Raw genomic sequence first — 24,406 nt, 5'->3', positions numbered from 1 at the left:
GTAAGTGTGATCATTGCAACAAAAGTCCCGATAGGCATTAAGTACTGAGCTCATGCCAGGCTGTTATACGTACTTCCCTCCAAGGACATCCTGCAGCCCTCCCACAGCCCCGAGGCCCTAGACACTGATGGCAAGTTCTATAGGCAAAGGTGCTTTGTGGCCCTCATTCTCTCCCTGTTCTGGGCCCTGAGTGCTCAGACTCTCAGGGAGAAGAGCCCTGTTCCTTGTCTATGGATTCTTCCTCTTTCTCCAGAGGCAGACATGCAAAACCAGAGCATGTGGCTAGCTGGAGAGGAACTTCCTTAGCTTGACTTCTAAAGAAAATGTCCTCATGTCATTCAGTGATGAGTCTCTGTCGCACCTCCAGCTTTCTCTTCCCTTCCCTGCATTTCCCACCCCAAGTCCAGTGGCCACAACTGAAGGGCCATCAGTGCCACTTCTCTCTTGGATTGCATCAAGCCCTATCCATGCATGAAATTGACAATAACTGGTTTCTTTTCAAAAGCAGAAGTCGTTGAGTCTCTGAGGAACAGAGAACAGAGGTGTCTGGGCACAAGCTAAGGGGAGTAGATGGAGCGAAATGGTGTGAGAGGAGGAGAGTGAGAGGGTGAACCACCATGGGAGCTCCTGCTCCAGGCCAGGTGCTGAGCTTCCCTGGAGGTAAAGGTAAGCAGGACGTGGTGCCTTGACTTCCAGGAGAGTTGTGTGGTAAGGGAGAGGGCCAGGAACCAAAAGCAACCTCAGGAGATTCTCATGTGGGGTCAGAAGAACAAAGATCCCAAGCCTCCAGGGGACTCCAGCAATGGGAGACAGGAAGGTGCCAGCCCACTGCCTGGCTCAGTCTGCCTTGGTAAGAAGCTGTCATGGGACCCAAGCCCAGGAAACTCCAGATAGAGGATCACCCAGCAAAACTGGAAAGGGATGGGGGTCTCAGGTAAGGCTCAGACAGGAGAATCCTGTGTCTGTGCCAAGTTGGTGTGGGGTCAGGGTGAGAACCCAGGGCTCAGGCCCTCCTGCCAGTGGTTGAGGGTGGAGCAGGCAGAACATGGGCTCTGGGAGGCAGTAGGTCTTGGCACATCCCTGAGACCTGCTGGGCAGGGCGCAGAGGTACTCAGGGCATGGGCCCGAGGCCCTGACCAACAGGTGCCCATCTGGGCTTTCTTGGGTGATAGATGAGTGGCACCAGGCTGTGACTTCACTCAGGGTTCAGTTTCCCCATTTGTAAAATATCCACAGATGGTGATTATAGCTTTGTGCCTCTGAATGTATTAGAAGATTTACTGCAAAGATGTGGTCCTCCTCGACATGGTAAGGGCCTGGTCCAGGGTGAGGATGGTTCTGTGGCTGCTGCTGGGGCTGCAGGCCTGCAGATCCTCTGTGGCTCTGTCCCATGCAGGCAGTGAGGTGTGGCCTTGGGTTCAGTGAGCTGCCCTGCCATGGTCCTGATAAAGAGGCCCCCTCACCCTTCCCCACATGGGGTCCTGCATCCTTGGATATGGATGACAGCGTAGGAACAGGCCATGGGGGTGTGGAAGCATTTGGGCCACTCACATTTCAAACAGACTGTGAGGTTTCACAGGCCATCTGCCACACAGAGCATGGAGGCCTGTCCCCAGTGGGTTTGGCAGCATTTAGGAGGAGTGTGCACCTTTCCAGCTCTGACTGGGGACACAAAACCACTTTGCCTTTTCTTCCCCAGGAACCCACCAGCCTGGGGAAATGGAGTAGTGCAGCCCTGGGGACGGCTAGGTGGAGTGGGAAAACTCAGCACTCTGCACTCACTAGACTGAGCCACCAAACGGATGGCATCATCGCTCCCACGCAGAAACTTCTCCAAGAAAGCCTCCCGGGAAGGGAGGAGCGGAGGAAGGCCCAGCTCCTCGTTGGTCAGCTGGATTCCTTTGGCCACCAGGAAACTCTCTCCCAGAGGGAAGCGGGAGCTCTTGGAAGCTGAGACAATCTCTTCTGCTTCCTTAATGAACTGCAGGACACCACGCTTAGCTTCCTCACAGGAGCCAGGACCTAGGGGAACAAAAACAGCCCCCTGGCATTATTCACCATGCACAGTTCCGCTGAGCTGGGCAAGGGCCCACGTGCATACACACAGCACTCAGCCATTCCCCTTGAACTAGTTCTGGCCACAGCTGGAATGTCCTTCCTGCCTCGCCTCCAGGATTTCACTCACTCAACATTCATGGTGCACCTACACCTTAGGACTCTATTAGGTGATGTATGCTGCATGCTGTGCATGTACTCCTACTGCCCGGGAGTTCTAGAAGATTCTATGAGGCACGGTAGCTGAAGTGCCACACACAGTGCCTGGCACACACAGTCCCTGGAATCATCACCATGCCAAGCACCACCCTCATTGGATTTATTTCAGCCAATCACAATATAAATTCCACAGTGGTAGGAACCCATGGATTCTTGTGAGGGCAGGAGATTGGAAGAACACTTTGACTTCTGGAATTTAAAGACATTATTGTTCTCTTGATCAAATGAATATTCCTAATCAAATAATCTATCAATCCCAGGGATTTGGTACCCTGACGCAAAAAAAAAAAAAAAAAAAAGAAAGAAAAAATAAAAGAAAAGAAATCATATTTAAAAACATCTACTCACTCTCCATTGCTTCCAAGATAAAGCAAAAGTTCTTTAACTGGGCACCTACAAGCTTTTAAAATCTAGCCCAAATGTGTCTTCCACCTCTTCTGATCATCTTCTTCCTTCCACCAGTCTGTCCTCCAGTCTACCCCAACAAAACTGGCTGTGCTACAGCTTCTGTGTCTTGGCACTTGAAATTTCCTCTGTCCAGAAGGAACATTCCCCATGTTTCATCCCAAAAGCCGGTGCCAAGAAAATCTTTACCTTGGTCACCAATCAGAGAGTAGCCCCATGCCCTGGGCATCTTCTGTATATTTCTGTGGACTCCCTTTGGTTCAATTATCACAACTATTTATAATGGACCTGATGACATGTTGTTCAGTTTTGCCCACTGGTCTCTGAGCTCCTCAGGGCAGATAACACTCTTTCCCTGATTCTCTATCATATAGCACAGCGTACACAGTAGGTGGTACATAAATGCATATTAAAGAAAGTAAATTTTCAAAAGAAACATCATGATGAACTCTATTGAAATACAATAATCAGAAACTATTTTGAAAATTTATACTCTAATAAAATAGAAAAGCTTGAAGACATTGACAAACTTCTGGACACATAGGAATCCAACTTGAATCAGGAAGACACAGAACATTCAAGCAGATCAATTTCGAGCAATTACATTGAAGACCATCAAAAGCCTGCCAACAAAGAAAAGCCCAGGACCACACGGATTCTCAGCCAAGTTCTTGAAAACCTTCAGAGAAGAACATCACTAATCCTCCTTAAATTATTCCATGAACTATAAAAAGAAGCAACCCTTCCAAGCTCATTGTAAGAAGCTAGTATCACTTTGATATCAAAACCAAAGAAAGACACATCAAGGAAAGAAACCTTCAGACTAATATCCCTGATGAACATAGATGCAAAAATCCTTAATAAAATGCTGGCAAATTGCATACAAAAACATATTATAAAGATAGTGCACCATGATCAAGTGGGAATGCAAGGTTGGTTCAACATATAGAAATCAATAAATATAATTCAACACATCAATAGACTTAAAGATAAGAATCACATGATTATCTCAATAGATGCAGAAAAAGCACCTGACAAAATACAGCACCCCTTCATGTTCAAAACACTAGAAAAACTAGGGATAGTAGGAACATACCTCAACATTATAAAAACTGTATGTGCTAAACCTAAGGTCAACAACATTCTAAATGAAGAAAAAAATGAAAGCATTTCCTCTATAAACTGGAACAAGACAGTAATGTGCTCTTTGACCACTCCTATTTACCATATTCCTTGAAACCCTAGCCAGAGTAATGAGACAAAAGAATGAAACTAAAGGGATATGAATAGCAAAAGAAGAACGCAAAATATCCCTATTTGCCAATGACATGGTTCTATATTTAGAAAATAAAAAACACTCCACCAGAAAACTTCTAGAACTCATAAATTAGTTCAATAAAGTAGCAGGATATAAAATTAATATCCATAAATCCATTGAATTCCTATACATCAGTGATAAATAGACTAAAAGAGAAATTAGAAAAATTATCCCTTTCACAATAGTCTCAAAAAAAAAAAAAGAATAAAACATTTGGGTCAATCTAACAAAAGAGGTGAAAGACCTCTACAATGAAAACTAAATAACCCTAAAGAAACAAATTAAAGAAAATCTTAAAAGATGGAAAAATCTCCCATGTTCTTGGATAGGCAGAATTAATATTGTCAAATTGGCCATACTATAAAAAGTACTATACAGACTTAATGCAATTCCTATTAAAATCCCAATGACATTCTTCATAGAAATAGAAAAACCAAACATGAAATTGATTTGGAAAAATAAGAGACTCAGAATGGCCAAAGCAATCCTCAGTGAGAAAAGTAAAGCAGGTGGTATCACAATACCAGACTTTAAATTATTCTAGAAAGCTATAGTACCCCAAATGGCATGGTATTGGCACCAAAACAAACATATTAGATAGACCTATGTTACAGTATAGAACACACACAGTCAACGCACATAAATATAGTTATCTCAGACAAGGAGACCATAAACATACATTGGAGAAAAGATAGCCTCTTCAAACAAATGATGCTGAGAAAACTGGAAATCCATATGTAGAAAATAAAATTAAACCCCTATCCTTCACCCTGCACAAAACTCAACTCAAAGTAGATCAAGGACATAGGCATTAGACCAGAGACCCCATGTCTATAAGAAAAAATAGGCCCAAATCTCCATCATGTCTCCAAATTCCTCAACAAGACTCCTAAAGAAGAAGTAAAATCAAGAATCAAAAAATGGGATGACATCAAACTAAAAAGGTTCTTCACAGCAAAGGAAACAATCAAGAACATGAAGAGAGAGCCTATAGAATGGGAGAAAATCTTTGCCACCTGCATCTCAGCAAGAGCATTAATCTTCAGGATATATAAAGAACTCAAAACAGTTAATGTCCCAAAAAATAATAAGAAGAACCCAAACAATAATGGACAAAAGAGCTGATACTTCACAAAAAAAGAAATACAATCAAGTCAACAAATACATGAAAAAATGTTCAATGTCCCTAGCAATTAGAGAAATGCAAATTAAAACCACACTGAGATTCCATCTCACTCCAGTCAGAATGACAATTATCAAGAATACAAGTAACAATAAATATTGGTGAGGATGTAGGGAAAAAGGTACACTCATACATTGCTGGTGGGAATGCACACTGGTGTGAGCACTCTGGAAAGCAGTATGGAGATTCCTCAGAAAACTTGGAATGGAACCACCATTTGACCCAGTTTTCCCATTCCTCTGCACATACCCAAAGGACTTAAAATCAGCACACTACAGTGATGCAAGCACATCAACGTTTATAGCAGCTCAATTCAATAGCTAAGCTATTTAACCATCCTAGGTGCCCTTCAAATGATGAATGGATAAAGAAAATATGGTACATATATAAAATGGAATATTACTCAGCCATAGAGAGGAACAAAATTATGGCATTTGCCAGTTAATGAATGGAACTGGAGACTATTATGCTAAGTGAAATAAGCCAATCCCCCAAAAAACAAAGGCCAAATGTTCCCTTTGATATGTGGGTGCTAACTCACAATAAGTGGAGGAAGGAAGAAGAAAAGTTCACTGGATTAGACAATGGGGGATGAAGGAAAGGGAGCAAGGGTGAATACTGGGCCAGTGTAACTCCACATCATGTACAACCATAAGAATGGGAAGTCATACTACATGTATGTACAATATGTCAGAAAACATTCTACTGTCATGTATAACTAAAAGAACAAATCAAATTTTTTTTTTAAAAAAAAGCAAATTTTCAATCACTCCAGGACAGCAATGTGGCATCACACTCCTGGAGGCCTGAGCCATGACCCTGCATGCATGTGGCAAGTTACTTGGGCCTTCATCACCAACAGTGATATTAATTCTGTCATCATTTATTAAGCACTTTCTGTGTACCACACTTGGCACTCTGTCTGTTCCCTTTGATAAGCATCTCAACCACCATGAGGCAGTGACTTATTGTAACCCAGATTTTCCAGATGAAACTGATTGAGAGGGTTTGTCCCCTCCGACTCACATGGAGGCAGACAGCAGAACCAGGATTCCAGACAACTGAGTTCTGCCCCTAGGCTTGGCCTTCTTGAGCCTCTGGGAGCATTTGATTTGCCTAGAAATCTTATACAGATGCAGGTTTTGGTTCAGCAAGTGAAGCCCAAGATCCCAAATCTCTAGCAAGTTCCCAGAGTTCTGCTGGTGCTGCTGGGCCACACGTTGAGGCTCTGAACGAAACCCATTCAATCTCATTCCCCATCAACAAGAGAGTTTGAATATGCACCTCAAAATACAGGTGTTTCTTTATTCATAAGGCATGTGCACATAACACTAAATAAAATAATACACTAGGCAAAGTGTCTGCAGTTCTCAGCTATTAACATGACCTTAAAATGAAAATAGAAATTTAAAAAGAAGGCATAAAATACCGAGCATATGTGGAAGTTTTAATATTTGCTCCCTAATGGAGTATCTTATATGCACAGCCATCTACTCTGCAGTCTCCTGTTACTCAGTGAAAAGGTCACTGTACTCTAACCCAGTTCCAATGCTCAGCCCAGCATTCAGAACTGGGAGAATGAGATTAGTTCCTAATGTTACTAGGTACTTTTGGAAGTAATAACTCAGATTCCTACAATTGTACGCCAAGAGGACCAAACTTATAGGAATGTCTTCATCGCAGAGGCCTGGCCTCTGGTATGGAGAGTGATTCTACAGGTTTCACAAAAATAAGTAAGACTTATGTAACAGTCATGTCCCACATTACTGTGCTGGCTTTGACAGCCTATTGTTGGATCTCAAAGTTGTTGTTTTTCTTTTCTTTTCTTTCTTTCTTTCTTTTTTTTTGGACCCAGGATTAAACCCAGAGGCGCTTAACCTCTGAGTCACATCCCTAGTTACTTAGGGCCTGGCGTAAATTGCCGAGGCTGGCTTGGAACTTGTGATCCTCCTGCCTCAGCCTCCTGAGCCTCTGGGATCACAGGTATGTGCCATGCTGGATCCTGTGTTTTAATGAGAATCATAGCAGCGCTGTCTCCAGGCCACTTACAATGCCAGGGACATTCCAGTTCTCACCACGTGGTCCTTTCACCCTGTATTCTCAACATCTAGTTGTGCTAAAGTCTAAACCCTGGCTAACGTCAAATGGTCTGATGCTTCTGTATCACGAAAGGTCCTGAGAACACTCAGCACTGCGAGGAACCAGTTGCATTTCCATAGACAGCTACGACGTTACTTACAACTGCTGGTCACAGAGGCTGCTGTGATAACAGCAGTGTTGAATCTGGTGGTTCTTTCAAACTGCTGGACGGCTATTTGGAATAAGGTATTCTAATTCAAGACATAGAGTCAGCTGCATTCTATTGACTCCTCACACACCACAGCTTTCCACTAAGTCCGCCTGCCACCAAGTGAGCCTACAGACTTCATCAGTGGCTCTTCATTCGTCCCTCGACTGAATCTCTCCAAGTCAATGAAAGCTCTTTAGGGAACTCTTTCCTGAGGTCCTGAGCACCAGTAGTGCCCTGGGCAAGCAGCAGGACCGAAATATACCTGCTGGTTAGTCAAATGGTGCTCTTACCTTATCAGAGCTCAATAAAGCACTAACATGGGAGGCCAAGAGCCATCATGGTCACCGCCATAGTCTTCATGGGCTCTAAGATAATGCTTTGTACACAGAAGACGACAGAAAAAATCTAAGGTATGTGATTTAAATAATCAATTATATGATGATTAAAAATGGACTGTATTACCCTAGTCAACACCTGACTGTGCAGATGTGGGAATTTGCTTTCCTCTGGAGCCCGATCCTCTCACCCTACACTAGGAAAGTTCCTGGACATCTCTGAACCCCATTCCAGCATTGGCACTTAATGCCTTCCCTCTGGACAGCCTTTTTGAAAACCCACAAGTTTGGTTCTTCATATGAGTTAACTCACATGCTGGGACCTTGCTTGGCTCTGCACGAGTTCCTTCCAGCTCCTGGCCAGCCTCATTCACACACCAGCAGCTCCGAAGGTCAAAGTGTGACAGAGGTGTGCTGAAGTCTGAATAGGGCCCTGGGTATCGGCCAAGCTGGCCATTTAGGATCTGCCAAAAGAGGTAGGGATCCAGGAGGACATTCTCCCCGGGGAGAGTCATATTCCTTTCCAATGATGCCAGGGGGACATCTTGAAAGGAAGAATATTGAGCCAACACTGGAAAGATGCCCTGTTGGCCAGCCTCATACAGGTTTTGAACAAAGAGACGGAAGTTTCTGGAAGCTGCTTCTCTATAGCTCATGATCTTCATTAGCAGTGCAGCTGGGGTCAGCTCTTGGCCATCCATGTTCTGAACCCTCCATTGCTCGTACCACTCAAAGGCCTGCTCAGGGGGCCCATCGCATTGCACTGGGTTCCACTGTCCCCCCACCCTGCACTGTGGGACGTAGATGCTGGAGACGGAGGGTGGCATGCTGGAGTTGGCCATCAGGACCCTCACCATCCCAAAGAAAGCTTTCTCGGCCTGCAACTGACACGGGGTGGGACCTGGGGAGGAACAAGGAACAGGTGCTTCAGGTTAGCAAATTTAATAAGCCAGAAAAAAACAAGATAAGACCACCTCATTGTCCAAGCTTGATCTAAAACTTTATGCAGCCACAGTAACCTGTGTGAATAACACCTAGACAAAGATCGACCCAAGACCCATAGAGACCAGCTGGTGACAGCACTACAGAAACTTATGTGACAGTTCTTTGAAGACACTTCATTCCTTAGACTGCTTAATATTATTCATTCTTTCCTGGATAATTGCTAATTTAAGTCCCTAATTTTGCCCTTCATTCAATCTACCCTTTCACATAAGCAAATTCATATTTCTGCACTGCACTGGGTTTGGGGACCCAAAGAAGGACTCCACAGACTTACATTGCTTGGGCTCGCCAATTATACTTCGAGTCCCAGGAATAGCCTGACCCTCAGCATCCACACAGTAGCACTCGGAATTGAAGCATTGGACAGGCAGGAAGTGACCTTCACTAGTACAAGAAGGGACAAACAAGCTGGAGCCAGCAGGCTGGCTGCCCATGAGGCTTTGCATGCGAGCCCTTTGCTTCTCACACTCTGTGGGGCACCTCGGTCGTCCACCTCGGACTCTGGAGCCAGGAAGTTCTTTGCCCCGGGCATCCACACACCAGCACTCTCCAGCAAAGCACTGGACATCCGCATAGCTTCCTTCAGGTGTGCACGAGGGGACAAAAAGCCTGCCAGGGGTCTGCTCACAGACCTGGGAGCTGAGAGCTACTTCCATCACGTCACCTAGATCCCCCGCCACATCTTCTGGTACGGAAATGGCATGCTGCAGGAAGACAAGGAATTCTGGAAGCTCCAGGAGAGAAGCAAGGAATTTTAAGGCCTTTTGGTTTTCTTGCAAATTGACTTCAAATCCAAAGCTGCCCACAAGTGGCTTATTCATAGCAGTGTCCTTTGAGGTACTGAGAGTCCCTGTGGTAGAATTTGAATCCAATCCCACGGAGGGCATCTTGGCTAGTTCTATTGGTCCCCCTCCATTCTGGAAGCCTGAGAGACCAAGTTGCTGGAAAAATTGACTGAAGTTAAATGTGCCTCTCATGCCAAGGGCTCCAGACAAGTTAAACTGGCCAACATTTACCAAAAATTTCCCTCCAAAAAGGTTTTGCTGGAGTCGCTTTGGGTTGGTGGTAAACTGAAGGGCAAGACGAGCCAGATCCCGGGAGGGAAAAATGGCCCTCATGACTTCTTTGAGTAGACCCTCGGATGGAGAGAACTGTGGATCCTGCCCCTGTGCCACTGGGCGGAGGAGCCCAGAGTCAACCAGCAGCTCCTTAATCATGGGGGGGCAGGATGTGGCTGAACTGGTTCCTCTCTGAGAGACCCGCCTTTTCCCGGGAGCAGAGAACAAGTCCTGCTGGCTGAAGTAGCCTGAGGTCCCAAAGTAGAGCCTGGTCAAGGCCTGCCGCCTTCCTGAGGCACAAGACTGGTCTTCAGCTGCAGGAGACACAGAAGCAGAGACGTGGTTTTAGCATCACACCCTGAGAGAGCCCTCAGGCTTTTCCGGCGATCAGATGCCAAGAATTCAACCCAGAACACCTGTATTTTGGACCATTTTCTTCTCTTTGTCCTTTGACTTTTTTCTTCCACTCTGAGACATCTATGTGTGGCCATTTGGGGGCGTGACTTCCAGGCTACACTATCACTCTCCCGGCCTTCCCTAGGGGCCCATTCTTTTCTAAAGCAAGTCTCAGAGATGTGGGGCTGTTCCAGAGACTCTGACCACATTGCTAACAGTACGGGGTTGAATGGTTCCCCTCCCCCCAAAAGTATTCATATCTACCCAGATCCTGAGAATGTGACCTTATTTAGAATAGGGTCTTAGCACATATTCTTAAATGGGGATATTTCCCTATATTGTAATATGTAATATTAAAATTATAGGAAATGTAATTTTACCATTCTATACTATAATACCCACCCAACAGACACACTTGACATATCCTCTGGGCTTCTTGGTCTTTCCTTGAGATTACTAATAAGCAGATATTTAACTCAGTCACCTCATGCATGGCCAGGCCATTCTATCCAAACAGCCTGGGTTGATAGAAATCACCATGAGTAAAGAAATGCAAAATTCAAATGCTAAGTGGCAATCTCAGCAAGTTCAATAAGCCAATGAAATCATAAATCTTGGGGGGCTTTTTTAAACAACCTACCGCACCCTCAACTTTTTAAAATATTTTTTTCCTCTCAATTCACACAGATGTCAGAAAAGAGAGTCAGACAATTTCCCTGTGTATCCAAGCAGCAGAGAAAAAACTGGAATATGTGTTGAAGTTGGGAAAGACCGGCAGCCTAAGAGCATCAGCACACCCCTCGACAAGGCCTGGGCTTCCTTCGGGCTCCTGCAGGGAGACATGGGGAGGTAAAGTCCACTGCTCTGCCTCAGCACTTACAACTGGAGCTTAACCCTGCTGTGCATTTGTTAGGGGTGTTGCCAAGGCAACGAAATCCATGTGGCATTTGTTTCCACAGCAAGAGCACTGACACACCCAAGAGAAAAGGTAAAAACGTGTGCCCCACTGTGACCCGTCTGTTCAGATAGAGTTATTGTCTTTCATTGAAAAGCCAATTCTTCACCTCCACTCGAAAGTGGAAGGCATAACATTCTCCAGGTTTCAACAGAACTGAGAGGTGATTTTAAATACTTCCAAATCAGAACCTCAAAATCCTCTTTCTTGACATCCTGACACTCCGCAAATAGAATACAACTAAACACCATGCAGAATACTTAAAGTGTTAAGGTGGAGAGATTGAAGGATTTAACAGGAACTACTGAGTGAACATTAACATGTCCATGTTGAAGTTACACAAAGACGTGCATTCCTCCTTCCCCGTTTCAAGTCTTCCTGAAGCCCTAGTCTTCCTGAAAGCCGTGAGAGCTCCTCCCTGACCCCATCAGCAAGATCTCACTGGGAAGAGGAAACAAACATACTCTTGCTGGAATGCCGAGTGAGTGAGAGTTCTCAAGTTCATAGCCTTCCCTCCTGTGTTGGTCAGCTTTCTGTTACTGTGACAAAAGTCCTGGGGTGGGGCCGGGGCTCAGTGGTAGAGCGTTCGCCTAGTGCGTAAGGGACCCTGGGTTCCATCCTCAGCTCCACATAAAAACAAATAAATAAAACAAAGTTATCGTGTCCAACTACAACTAAAAAATTTTAAAAGAAAAAAAAGAGGAAAGATTTATTTTGACTCATGTTTCAGTATATGGTCAGGTGGTTGCATTATCCTGGGCCTATGATAAGACAGAGCCTTACGGCAGGGGGACATGGCTGAGCAAAGTTGTTCACTTCACAACAGCATGGAAGCAGAAAGACAGACTGGGGGCTAAGGATAAGATATAGTCCCCAAGGGCATGCCCTCAAGGACACACTCCCCCCAACTAGGCCCCACCTCCTATAGTTCTCATTAGTCTATTCAGTTATTAATCCATCAGTGAATTAATCCAACGACGAGGTCAGAGCCCTCATGACCCATCACTTCCCAGATGCCCCATCTCTGAACATTGCTGCACTGGGAACCAAATCTTCAACGTGTAAACTTTTGGAGGACATTTTATACTCAAACCATAATAATTCCTTCTACTTTCATATTTGGTCTCTATACTGAATTGAATCGTGTCCCTCAAAATTCTTTCCAGAGTTATAAAATCCACTCCTATTTGGCAAAGTGTCATCGTAGATATAATTGGTTAAGTAAGATCAAGTCATATTGCACTGGGGGGAGGGGGGAGTCCCTTAATGCAACGTGACGGATGTTCTTGTTTGAAGAAAAGAGACAACACACCAACACAGAGGGAAGACAGCACGTGACAATGCAGGCAAAGACAGGAAGTATGCCACCCCAGCCAAGGAATGCCAAGGGTTTCTGGTGACCACTATGAGCTTGGGAAGGCCAGGGAGACCCCCCTGTAGAGCCCCTAGAGAGAGTGCGGCCCTACTGACCCCATGATTTTGGACTTGCAGTCACCAGAACTGTGGTCGTTCTAAGCTGCCCAGGTTGTGACGACTTCTTGTCATAAGCTCAGGGTTGAAGTCCTCACCTCTCTCTCCAGGACACCACAGTGAACTTCCGGTTGGCCCTGGCCTCCAGTCCAGTGTGCCCTTCAGCTCTGCTCTGACCTTTTGGGGGATCGGCTTACACACTAAGCCCATCAGGCCTCTCCAGCTTGCAGCCTCGGTCTCCCCTGACCTCCAGCATGAAGGCCCTCCAGCATGAAGGCCGGAGCCCTGTTATGTAAGAACCCCTTGTCTTGTGCCTGGGCTTTCCCAAGTCTTAGAGGGCCCAGCAGGTCCTGGGCAGACTCCAGGTATCCTCCATACCCTTCTTTCAGACGCAGTGCCCCTCAGCAGAGCCATCCTGCGCTCCATGCCTGTCATTCCTTCTCTTGCTCTCTCTGTGGAGACCCTGTCCTCCCTTTCCTCCTTCAGGATCCAGGGGCACCCCGTCCAGATCCCTTCCCAGGCGCCACCTCCTCACACCCAGGGCACAGCCCTGGCAGACATCCCCCTTTATGCTCCCTCAGCTCCCAGACACCCTTCCCCCATGGCACCGCTGAGCCCTGGATATCCCCTGAGCTCTCGAGGTCGGACACAAGATGAGACCCTGTTGGAAGTTTATGGCAACAAACCCCATTTCACGCACATGGAGCTCAAAGGGCCAGCAGGGCACTCGGGAGGCAGTTAATCAATGGGCTGGAGAGAGGACAGTCCCCAGAAACAGTGGATGGACCCTGAGAAGGTCTGAGGAGGACAGGCCCCCACCCCTGGAGAGGAGACCCACCGCAAGATGGCAGCTCCCCTTGCTGCCGAGTCCCAGGGATCTCCTTCCCCCGGGCATCCACACACCAGCACGGCCCTTCCGTCTGGCACTGCACTGCTCGGTAGTCTCCATTGCGGCGGCAGCTTGGAACATGGGGGTGGCCAAAGCTGGTTGCTGCAAACCGCTCCACTTCACATTTGGTGGGGCCTAGAAGAGATGGGTGTGGTAAAAGAGAGAGGAACAAGGCCCGTGCGCCCACAGCAGGCACTGCTGTCTGGTACTGTGAATTCTTACATCCCTGCCTTTACTCAAGTGGAGGTGCAGCCACGCAGACTGCATTGATCCTAAACCCAGGCTGTTCCCTCTAGCAGAAACACACTGTCCCCGTTCTGTACTTACATCGGAATCTGCCAGAGGTGACTAGCTGAACTGCGAGGAACCGTCTCTGCAATATCCGGTACAGGGTGGTTTCAGCAAAGGTGGAAGGCAGGTCCAGGCCAGCAAAAATGGTGTCGTAAATTTCATCCAGTAACAACTCCAAACCTGAGCAAAGGCAGCCAGTATTTTAGGGAGGAACTCATTCAGAAAGAAAGCCCTGACCTCTCTGGGCTAACAGATATCCAGAGGGACAGAGCCTTTACCAACAGCATCATGCATCGGTTCTGAACAACACTTTAATAATTCCCAAAATCGGGGCTGCCCGTGTAGTTGGGCAGGTTGCTCACTGCACAAAGCATCTGCCTAGAGAATGAGCAGTGGAAGTCCATCCTGTGACCGCTCACCAAGCACAGAGCTGTATTCTCCCCTTTAGCACAAATGGGGGTGCTCTGGGAGCTAGCAGCAGCTGCATTCAGTGTACTACAGGGAAATGTTTGCAAAGGCCACTGCCCCGCCACACCCGCAGCAGCCTGGCAGGGGAACAAGCAGGCATCACGGTTTCTGCTTTACTTGTGATGATGATTCTCCATCATGGAACCCCACTCCCCTTCAGGGGGCCTGAGGGGGCTCCCTCACCTGTCTCCGCCAGTTCCCGCCCTTGGCTGTCAGCACAGTAACAGTACCCAGACACCTCAGGGAACCTGCTCCGGAAGGAACTGAAGGTCACAAATGCCTCTGGAAACCTGAGGGAGAATGGGATTCATGGTCACCACTTCATAGGAGGGAAGCAGCTCCAGCTGTCCCCATCCAAAGAGATGTGGCCACCTGCTCTCCCTCAGAGAAGGAATGTGTACCGTAGTGTGCAAGCCACTCACTGCACCTTCAGTGAGTGCATTTCTTTCCCAATCTGTCTACCCTTGAGAGCAAAGCTGGACCTGGTAAAGGAAAACCGGGTTGAGCTGTCTCCTACCCATTAGTTTTTTTTTTTTTTTTTTTTTTTTATGTCCATGAACACAGCTCTCAGGGCCAGGTGGAAACCAGGGAGTGGACATTTAACTGGCTCCTCTGCTAGCATGTAACTCTAGAGACAAAAAACCAAGTTTGCTTTGCAAATGTAGTATACTGTAGATGATCTAATTTTGTGAGATCAAATGATTTCAAGGATCTTTACGACTTTTCAAGAGTTTGAAAAAAATTCTCTCATAGGAATTTCTTCTTTAAGAAGAAAATTTTCATTTCATATTAAAACACACACACACACAAAATCGGGCTGGGGTTGTGGCTCAGTGGTAGAGTGCATGTCTAGCACATGTGAGGCACTGGGTTCAATCTTCAGCACTGCATAAATATAAAATAAATATATGGTGTGTCCATCAACAACTAAAAAATAAATATTGAAAAATAAACACAAAATCAACGTGATGTCACAAGCAAGGGCACCACCTCTTTCCTTAAGTTGAGGAAAAGTCAGCGTTAGTCATGTGTACCCTGTCAATTGCTACAAGAAGCTCTTCAGCTGGGTCCCCATTCTAGAACTAATAGGAATCTAAAGTATAGAAATCCAGATTGAGGATTTCTTCCCAGAGGCAATGCTTTAGTGACCAGAGAGGAATTTTTCATCTTTACACAATATCGATACTTTTTTTTCCAATCCCTACATAACTAGCACCTGGTCCTCATCATGGTTTCTCCCTGTGTTGGAGATTGGACCCCACACAGTAAATTCACACAGTAAGAGCTCTTAGCACTAACAGATGGTCAGTGATGGGGAAAAAAATTAAAAAAGCATAGTCAATCTCCTAAATGGAACCAAATACCAGAGTTGAGGAAGCTACATAGAACTCTAGCTAAAAGTGGACATGACAGCGTATGTAGAAAGGCTGCAGTGCGTATAAGATGGCGTGCACCCACCGCAGCAACCACTATGGAAACCAGTACTGCAAGACATTGCATGATGTGTGCAGCTGCCCAGATTCTGGACATGTGGGTGTAATGAGGATTAACTAATTTGAATGGAAATAAATGTGAAAAACAAAAGCTTTGTAAACACTGCAAGATTATGGATTTTTTTCATGCTGTTGGTTTGTTATTGTGTGTCTGTGGATTATATATAAAAAAAAGAATGTTACCATAAGAGTGTTTCAAAAATTACTTTACCCAGTTGCCACTGATAGAATGCACATAAGAAAAATGTTTGTTTTTTGGAAACTGAAGAAATTCAGTTCTAAAAGTACTAATAATGGTATAAGAATTGTTTCTATTTATTGATCACTAGTTTGCAAAACACAATCTGTGAAATATCTAATATATATTGACTCATTTAACCCATCTAATGCTTTTAAAAGGAAGGAGGTATGATTTTTAGACCACTCTAGAGACAAAGACAGTGAGGTGTGTGTTGCCGTCTTGGTCTAGAGGTGGAAACTGGTGTGCTCACCCTGCTCTTAGCCACCGCATGATAGCTGCCTCTATCAGTGGTGTCACTTATGTGTGCTTGGCTGTACCTGGCTCCACCCCCTTAACGGGCAAGGTACATGGGTGTGTTCTGACAGTCTCCTCTGCATTCCCAACACCTCGTGTCACCTGGCATCTAATAGATGTTGAAGATACATGTGTTGCATACGTATATTGACCAGTTACCTGGAGGCTTTATTCCAGCATGAAGTGCAGGGACTTCACATCATTCTCAGGTTCTGCTCTCCTGATGCGACCCAGAGGCCTGCTTTGGCCTCTTTGCCCAGGAAAGGCATGACCTCCAGGGTCTTCGTCATTTCACTCAACCATGTTATGGTCAAAACCCCTCATTCCTAGCAGGCATGCTCCTATAAACTGCCTGCACCTATTGTGCTCATGGTGTGGACCTCGAGTTCTGGTATCTCCTCTGCCTGCATCCTGGAGGGTGCCCTGGCTTCACTGGAGGAAGGCCCATCCTATCCTCCCGGGAAGATTGCTCTAGGGTTAGATCGCCTGAGTCACTAGGGCTGTCTTTTCTCACCCTTGAGACAGAAGTTCTGTGCTGTCATCTTTAATCCCTTCTTCCCAATTCTGTACCTAGTGAGAAGAGCTACGGACCTGAAGCAGAACATACGAGAATTCCTGCCCTGGTCTACCCACACGTGATGATTGCTCTTTATTGCTCTTTAAAAATGACAAATATTGAACAATCAGATACTGAAGCCAAGCCCTCACCATTTTTATCTCATTTAATTCTCACAAGAGTCCTTTCATAACATCTCCATTTCACAAATGAGAAATCATGAATTCAGAGTGGTGAGGTACTCAAGCCAAGCTCACCAAACTGGGCCAGGTATCTTGAGGTCACCTCCAGTGCTCTTTCAACACAGAGGGTGGCCAGATGGTGAGACTATGCCTAAATGCAACATGGTTGTTGGAGGCCTAACCTGCAACCAGCGGTGAGTCTAAGCTCCAGATCATTCCAAGTTCTTGTGTTCCTACAATCCAATCTACTACAACCTAATTTTTGTGGATAATTTTTTAAATGATGCTACTATCTATGGATTTTGGACTCCACCTCCAGCATAATAATTTGCCCTATCAAGGTTGTTTTTGTCATTGCTTCTGCTATTGTCATTGGTGACTTGCTGTCACCAGGGCAGGATGTTTTCTGCTATGCTTTCAACCTCTCATTAGATTTTATATCCCACTTCAATCAAGGAAACGCAGACTTCTGAAACAGAACTGAAAGATCTGATAAAGAAGACAGTCCTGGCTCCATCCATATACTGAGGTCAGCTAGGCTTGGCCAAAGAATACTGCTTAGTGGTGGTGGGTTTGAGTGGGATTCTACAGTCCAGAAGGGCGACTCAACTAGGAGAGAAGGAAGAACGAGAATGTGTCCAGAAAGATTATTAAAATGCCTCCAACTTCTGGTAGAAGACAGACCAGTGTGGGCAGAGGAGAAAACACAGATGTTGGCAGTCAGACAGAGATGCAAGTACAGTGGAGAAGGCTGAGGACCAGCAGCAATGTCACTGAAATACAGTGCATGGCAATACGGTCTCTGCTGCTTCTCATGGGCACTGGCCTTAGGAAACCAGAGATTTCACTGTTCATTGGTACCAGGATATTGTCAGGTCATATAGCCCCATGTGTCATATGGCATGTTGTGAGGACCTTTGTGAGGACCCAAGGACCAATGTGTCCTCCTCAATAGGAGAAAGACATTGTGTTCTCCTGTGAAACGGGCTTCTTTTCATCTGGTGGAAACTGAATAACAGTTTCATCTTTTCTCTGGAAATAGGGTGTTCAGAGACAAATATGAAACCTCTCACACTTGTTATCACTTTACAGAATGATTGATATGAGCAAATCAATTACCAATCTTTGCCCTGACTTATTCTTTTTGTGGGGAGGGATACTGAAAATAGAACCCAGAGGGGCTTTACCACTGAGTCACATTCCCAGCCCTTTTTATTTTTTATTTTGAGACAGGGTCTTGCTAAGTTGCTCAGGGCCTCACTAAGATGCTGAAGCTGGCCTTGAACTTACTCTCCTCCTGCCTCAGCCTCCTGAGGTGCTGAGCTTACAGGCATGTGCCACCTAACCAGCACCTTGACCTATTCTTATCTTCTACCTTTACTCTGCCCTCCTCACAATTTCCTCTAGTTTCTGCTTTTATCCTGCTCTGGGCACATGGAAGAAGGAAAAAAGATAAAATCAATGCAGAGTAATACACATTGCATCTAGTGGAAAAGGTTGCTTGCATTTTGTGGATCATCTCAGGGTGATCATAGAAGAATCCTCAAAAAGAAAATTCTAGAGAAGCAGGTGATGGCATTGCTGAGTTTATGCTCAAATTGTGTCCAGCCCAGACTTAATGAAGCTCAGTGGAATCTGCAATGCTAGTACCCCCAAGACATCCAGTCAAGCCATTGGCAAAGCAGGATTCGTGCCTCTGGGCTCAGGCAGCAACAACCCATATTCAGATTCTCTGCCTCCTATCTCTGGTGCTTCCTCCAGAAACCTAACCACCAATTAAATTAGCAACACGTTTGATTCTGTCCTGCACTCCAGTGGGTGCTCCTTAAGAGAGGGTCCATGGCCATGCACAGTGCCTGAGGTATGACCAAGCATCACAGAGATCTCCTGTGAAGGTATCAGAGGAATCATCTGACAAGATATCTCCATATGGTCTTTTCCATATTCCAACTTTGGCACATATTAAGATGTACCTGCCCTCTCCCACTGGACAGTTAGGATGGCATTTGAGGAGAGGCATGTTGCTAAGAGGTTTGAGTAACCTTAGTTACTGATATGCCTGACGCCACATCTCCATTTAAATTTCTCGAGGAAATTCCTTCAGATATTCAATATTCCAAAGTCAAATTGTATTCCTTTTCAAACGTATTCTCATTGAAAACAGACAAGGAAGTAATCCCTGACTCTCCCCCTCCCTCACTTCCCTATCTGTTTCTTAACACAGTTTTCAGATTCTGCAGTCCTGCTCGTCTCCCATCACCCACTCCATCACCTGCTGCAGACAGTGGGCTCCCGCCACATGCCTGACTAACTGCAGTGGCCTCTCAAGTCAGAGTCGTCTCCCAGCACCCACTCTGCTCTTCCCCCAGCCTGGGCATTCTTTTCAAACTCCAAATTGGATGGGAATTATGCTATGCCCCCGCCCCCCAGCCAGGCTTAAAAAATTACCCTTTGTCTATCTGAAATTCGTCTGTAACTGGCCATCCTGTGTTTTATTTGGCAACCCAGGTGTTAAGCCTACTCTTACCTGGCCTCCAGGGCTCCTTCCACTCTCCCTAAAGAGTCACTGAGCCTGGGACTGGCCAGGTCTGTGTAAGGATCAGAGAATTCCTGGTTCCTGCTGGGCTTGCAGTAACAAACCGCCAACCCTTCCCGTGATCTTCCTAAACCAGAACTTTCTCTGAGACATGCTTCCATACCAGAAAGGAAGGAGCTCATTTCCGGATGAAACTTTGTTTGCATGTTTACCAACAGATGCTCCATTCTCAATTTTGAATTGAACTACACTGCCCTCTTGTGGAAGTAGCTGTGAATTGTTCATCACCTTAACAGGGCACCTGTGCAGTCCCTTGTATATATGTATATACATATATATACATATATATTTTATAATTGCAATTATAAATTATACTATATATATATGTATATATATACATATATTTTTTAATTGCAATTGCCAGCTTGCTTAAAAATGCTGTAGCTGTAGGCAGCTCTTCACTCCTCACCAGGCTGGGTGTGTGACACATGGGCCCACCAGCTCCCAATGTGAGTATGAGCTTCATCAAGCGAGGGTCTGGTGATGAGTGGACCCCAAGGGATGGCTGCCCTTACCTGTTGTAGCTATGGACCAAATCGAAAATCATCATGTCCGTGGTGTTGACAAATTTGCACTGGATGGGCATAAACTCTCCATCTGCAGAACACTGGGGTGGTGACTTGTCTCCCACCCCATGAAGAAGACGACGGTTCCTTATCTCACAGCTCCTTGGACCTAAACATTTTCAGGAAAAAAAATGTCAAGTTCCTGCGGACGGGGAGGTGCATGTGTTTCTGCAGTTGAGATGCATGTGCTGATCCTGCCTGTGTGACAGGTAGGACCCCGACAGTGACTAAGACCCGCACCAGGAGACTCACATGCACTCACTGGAATCCCACTTCTGCCTCAGAGAGCATGGGTCGTCTACCATGTGAAGTATTGGAATAAAATCTGCCTTCGTCACGCTTTCCTTTACTTAGGACCTGGTTCTCTGCCCATTTTGTCAGACCTGAAGGGCTTGGTTTACAGTGAGGAAAACTGCCCCCACCCCTGGGGGTGCTGATGCCCCCTGAGACTTACATCGCGTTGGCCTCCCCAGTTGCCGGGTGCCGTACACCTCCATGCCCTCTGCGTCCACGCACCAGCACTGCGCCTGCTGCAGGTCACACTGCACAGGCGAGTAGTCCCCTGAGTCTCGACACTGAGGGAGGTAGGATGTGGCCGTGCTGTTGAGGTAGCCGCTTAGCAAGATTTGCTGCTTGTGCAGCTGGCAGAAGGACAGACCTAGGGGACAAGAGCAGCCTCAGAGCAGTGTTGCAGGGCACTCATCTGTCCAGGTCCAAGGCCATGGAGATGGCTGCTCCCTCCCCAAGGGACACAGCTGAGAGGGAGACAGAAACCCCAGGACCCTCAGGACCCACATTCAGAGGGTTCTAGCATCCTGTGATCTGAGTCAGAGCAGGGCAGACCTCACTAAAACCATAGGGATTAAGTGCAGGCTCCCTGGCCTTGGCACTGCAGGGGAGATTCAGGCCAGCTGTTAACAGAGCTTGTCTGGATGTGGATTTCATCATGGCTAGCTCTGTGACCTTGGGAAGCTACTCCACCACTCTGTGCCTGGCATTCCAAATCTACAGAGGAAAGGCCTTCCTCCAGGTGCCTGAGGGAGAGCAACTGAGGCCAACCACCATCCCCCTGTTGAATCCCTACTAAATGCTGTGTTCAATCCTCACATCACCAGAAGGCAGAGTGGATATTCATGCTGCAGTGAGGGGCTGGGGCTCAGTGAAGGCTTGCAGCCCAGCCAAGGTCATGCCACCTGACTGCGAGGAGCCAGCCCACTGATATTAGAAAGTGAAGTGGAGCCTGAGAAAGCTCTCTGCAGGGGTTAATGGCTTGGGGCTCTAGTGTCACGTGGCTATGGGGCTTTCTCAGGCCCCACTTCACTTTCTAAGGTGATTGGGTTCAAATAACCTTGACTATTTGCCATAGCAATCATTTTTACTAGACAGCGTTTGCCCAAGTCCCACAGCCTAGAGCCATGCTCCCTATGAGACACGCTTCCTATACTGTCTGGCTTCAGGGCACCTGTTGTCTCTCACTCTTGCGCCCTCGACACCAGGCACAGCTCCTGGCACCTGGGAGGACCTTTGCAGCTACTTTTTGAACAGGTGATTTGAATGTCTCATTTGATTTCCACAGAGCTCCTCAGGAGATAGGGCCTTGTGTGGATGCAGGGGCTTTTATTCTAACCAGGGCAGCCAGCACCCCCGGGGCAGACTTTTGCCCCCTGCCCCCAGTCTGGTGCTGATTTCCGCACACCAGGAGTTCTGGCAAGGCCCTGGATCCCTGGGTGCCCTGTCCACACTCACAAGCCTCTGGCCTCCCCTGCTGCCTGCTGCCTGGCACTTCCCTGCCATCAGCACCCACACACCAACAGGAGCGGCCATCATTTCGGCACTGGACAGTCCTGTGGAGAGACATAGGAGGTGTCATTATGATAGGCTCCCAAAGCCACAGGCTGGGTCCCACCTGCTGGGGCCAGGGGCCAGTTGGTTATGTGGGGATGCAGGATGGGATCAGGCCAGGCCATGGGGTTGTTCCCAGGGAAGTGATGGATAAGCCAAGACTCATACGGTGGCAACAGTGGAAGAGAAGGTGTCCAGGAGAAGAGAAGAGCACCTACCAAGCCCCGAGGACGGGACAGACCTGAAACTACAAGTGGCCAGAAAAAGAAAGGCGAGAACCGGGAACCTAAATATGGCCGACAGAAGCCAGGCACCCTCTCCCTCCTTCCTCACCTCCCAGAGTCCCCAGGGGTCCTAGCCCTGGACTAGCAGACCTCTGCACGCTCTGGGGAGTGTACAAAGTGAGGCTGGGCACGTGAAGAGAGTGCAAGACCACAGTGGGGGTGTTTCTCACATGAGTGTGTCAGAACACAGTTATGTAGACAGAGTTCCCCTCAACTCAGCGTGACTGCAAGAGTGGAGGGGACACGGGTGGCATGCTCATTCAGAGGAATCTGCAAGAAGAGGTATCTAGCTCCCCCCTGCACTACACATTGACTCTCCCAGGGCCCATGCCTGTGTTAGGACAGTGGCCAAGACCCTTTCCAGAGAGGAGTTCACTTGGGACACTGCAGCCCAGAGCCGCCCTGAGAGCCAGGCAGGGTGGGCCAGAGGCGAACCTAGACCCAGAAAGCCAGCTAGCCTCTGCTTCCTGCTACCCAGATTTCTTGTGAGGACAGACACCGGGAGCAGGGGAGGCACCTCTCACCAAGGAGCTCCCTCCTTCTCTTTATTAAAAGGCCACACACACTTATCAGTAAAGCAATCAGAGTAAAAATATTGGCAAGGAGAGAAGGGATCAGTGGCGAGGGTTGGATTGGGGCTCTCCAGGTCAGATGTCCTGGAGAAGAGAGAAGAGGCCCCCTCCAAATGATGGGGCCACGTCTCATCCACACTGAGGAGTTGGAGGGCACAGCTGAGAGAGTGCGTTAGTGCAAGACGCTCTGTGGGAGCTCATGAAGTCAGACTTACTGGAAACCACCATCTTCTGAGCACTGGGGAACGTGGTCCGCCCGCTTCAGAAAGGCCGCTTCCCTCTGCAGCTCACAGGGTCGGAGCGGCTGGGCATCCACCTGGTATTCTAAGCAAAGGGAAGTACTTCATGAAAGGAGGGTACAGGTGGGGCTCCAGCAGCAGAGACGGGTCCTGAAGCGCAGATGCTTTTAGCAGCACTGTCATGAATCATAACAGCCTTGCTGCATACTGGCAGCGCTCCTACTCTTCCCAGGGTAACATCAGCTCATGGGTCCTCCACACTCCCCTGGAAGTGACCCATAACATTCTATTCACCATGTGGCACCAAGACTCGGCATCGAAAGTAACCTGCCCCAAGGTTAACTGCTGGGAAGGAAAAGTTCCAGAATAAACCCAACCCAGGACCCCACTCTCACTGGTGGGTCAGGAAGCTGTTCCTGAACTTGTCAAGCCACTCCCTGCAGAGGCAGCCTGTCCACACACAGGGGAGTGCAGAGGAACTAACAGATTCCACAAGCCTGTTCCTCATTGACAGCCCCTGTAACAGGGGGATCTTACTCAGGAATCACAGCCAAATCACTGGAAGTGCTACTGAGTACTCATAACGAAGGCACCGAGGGCTGGCACCAGTTCAAAGTCAAACACCATGTGGCTGACCCAGCGATGTAACCGGGGTCCAGTCCACTCCTCGGGGAGATTATTTTTTCTACTGCCTGATAGTGACTTCTCAAATACTCAAATGCATGACATAGACTGTGGGGTAGCTAATGAGATAAAAAATCTAATGCCAGTGTCAAAAATCTGGCATAAGAGTGGGCTGAGGAGAGCTAGAATTGAACTGGGAAGATCTAGTTTCCCATCTCCTCTCTACCAGTCACATCTCTGTGACTTTGGGCCATTCAGGTCACCTCTCTGAACTTCGGTGTCTCCATCTGCACACAGCCGGCCTCTGTGTGGGGATTAAATCAGATGGCACATGTTTAAATGCCCTGGGCGGAGTGGAGCCAACCAACTCGGGGCCGGAAAGCTCCCTCCCCTCCCCTGCTCCATGGACTCGGTTGGAGAACTCACCAAAGATGTTGGCTGACACAGAGCAGGAGGAGCCTACCAGGCCAAGGACCCACAGGACCAGGGCCATTTTCCTGGCCCTTCCTGGGATGAAGAGGAAGAGCACTGTCCACCCTCATCCTCTGACCGGGGCACTTTATAGAGCCGTGGCTGGCAC

At 47.2% G+C, this 24,406-nt stretch overlaps 1 protein-coding gene across 1 annotated transcript in view; it reads right to left on the bottom strand.

The window, feature by feature from the left end:
• The window catches only part of TG (thyroglobulin), a gene marked incomplete at its 5' end in the record, with an annotated part of 211,984 nt that extends 187,665 nt beyond the window's left edge, over nucleotides 1–24,319 (bottom strand). Inside the window, 11 exons of the mRNA XM_081266640.1 lie at nucleotides 1,783–2,022; nucleotides 8,119–8,706; nucleotides 9,085–10,182; nucleotides 13,528–13,713; nucleotides 13,906–14,049; nucleotides 14,521–14,627; nucleotides 20,215–20,374; nucleotides 20,720–20,923; nucleotides 22,012–22,109; nucleotides 23,179–23,287; nucleotides 24,253–24,319. Of these exons, the coding sequence (XP_081122766.1) occupies nucleotides 1,783–2,022; nucleotides 8,119–8,706; nucleotides 9,085–10,182; nucleotides 13,528–13,713; nucleotides 13,906–14,049; nucleotides 14,521–14,627; nucleotides 20,215–20,374; nucleotides 20,720–20,923; nucleotides 22,012–22,109; nucleotides 23,179–23,287; nucleotides 24,253–24,319 (3,001 nt within the window). The remainder of the gene's footprint in view (nucleotides 1–1,782; nucleotides 2,023–8,118; nucleotides 8,707–9,084; nucleotides 10,183–13,527; nucleotides 13,714–13,905; nucleotides 14,050–14,520; nucleotides 14,628–20,214; nucleotides 20,375–20,719; nucleotides 20,924–22,011; nucleotides 22,110–23,178; nucleotides 23,288–24,252) is intronic.
• Between the last annotated feature and the right edge of the window lie 87 nt (nucleotides 24,320–24,406).

This window comes from Spermophilus citellus, assembly GCF_964194105.1.
Source record: "Spermophilus citellus genome assembly, chromosome: 14".
NCBI lineage: Eukaryota > Metazoa > Chordata > Mammalia > Rodentia > Sciuridae > Spermophilus > Spermophilus citellus.
The sequence above is the reverse complement of the archived record's forward strand: the minus strand, read 5'-3'. Positions and strand labels throughout refer to the sequence as shown.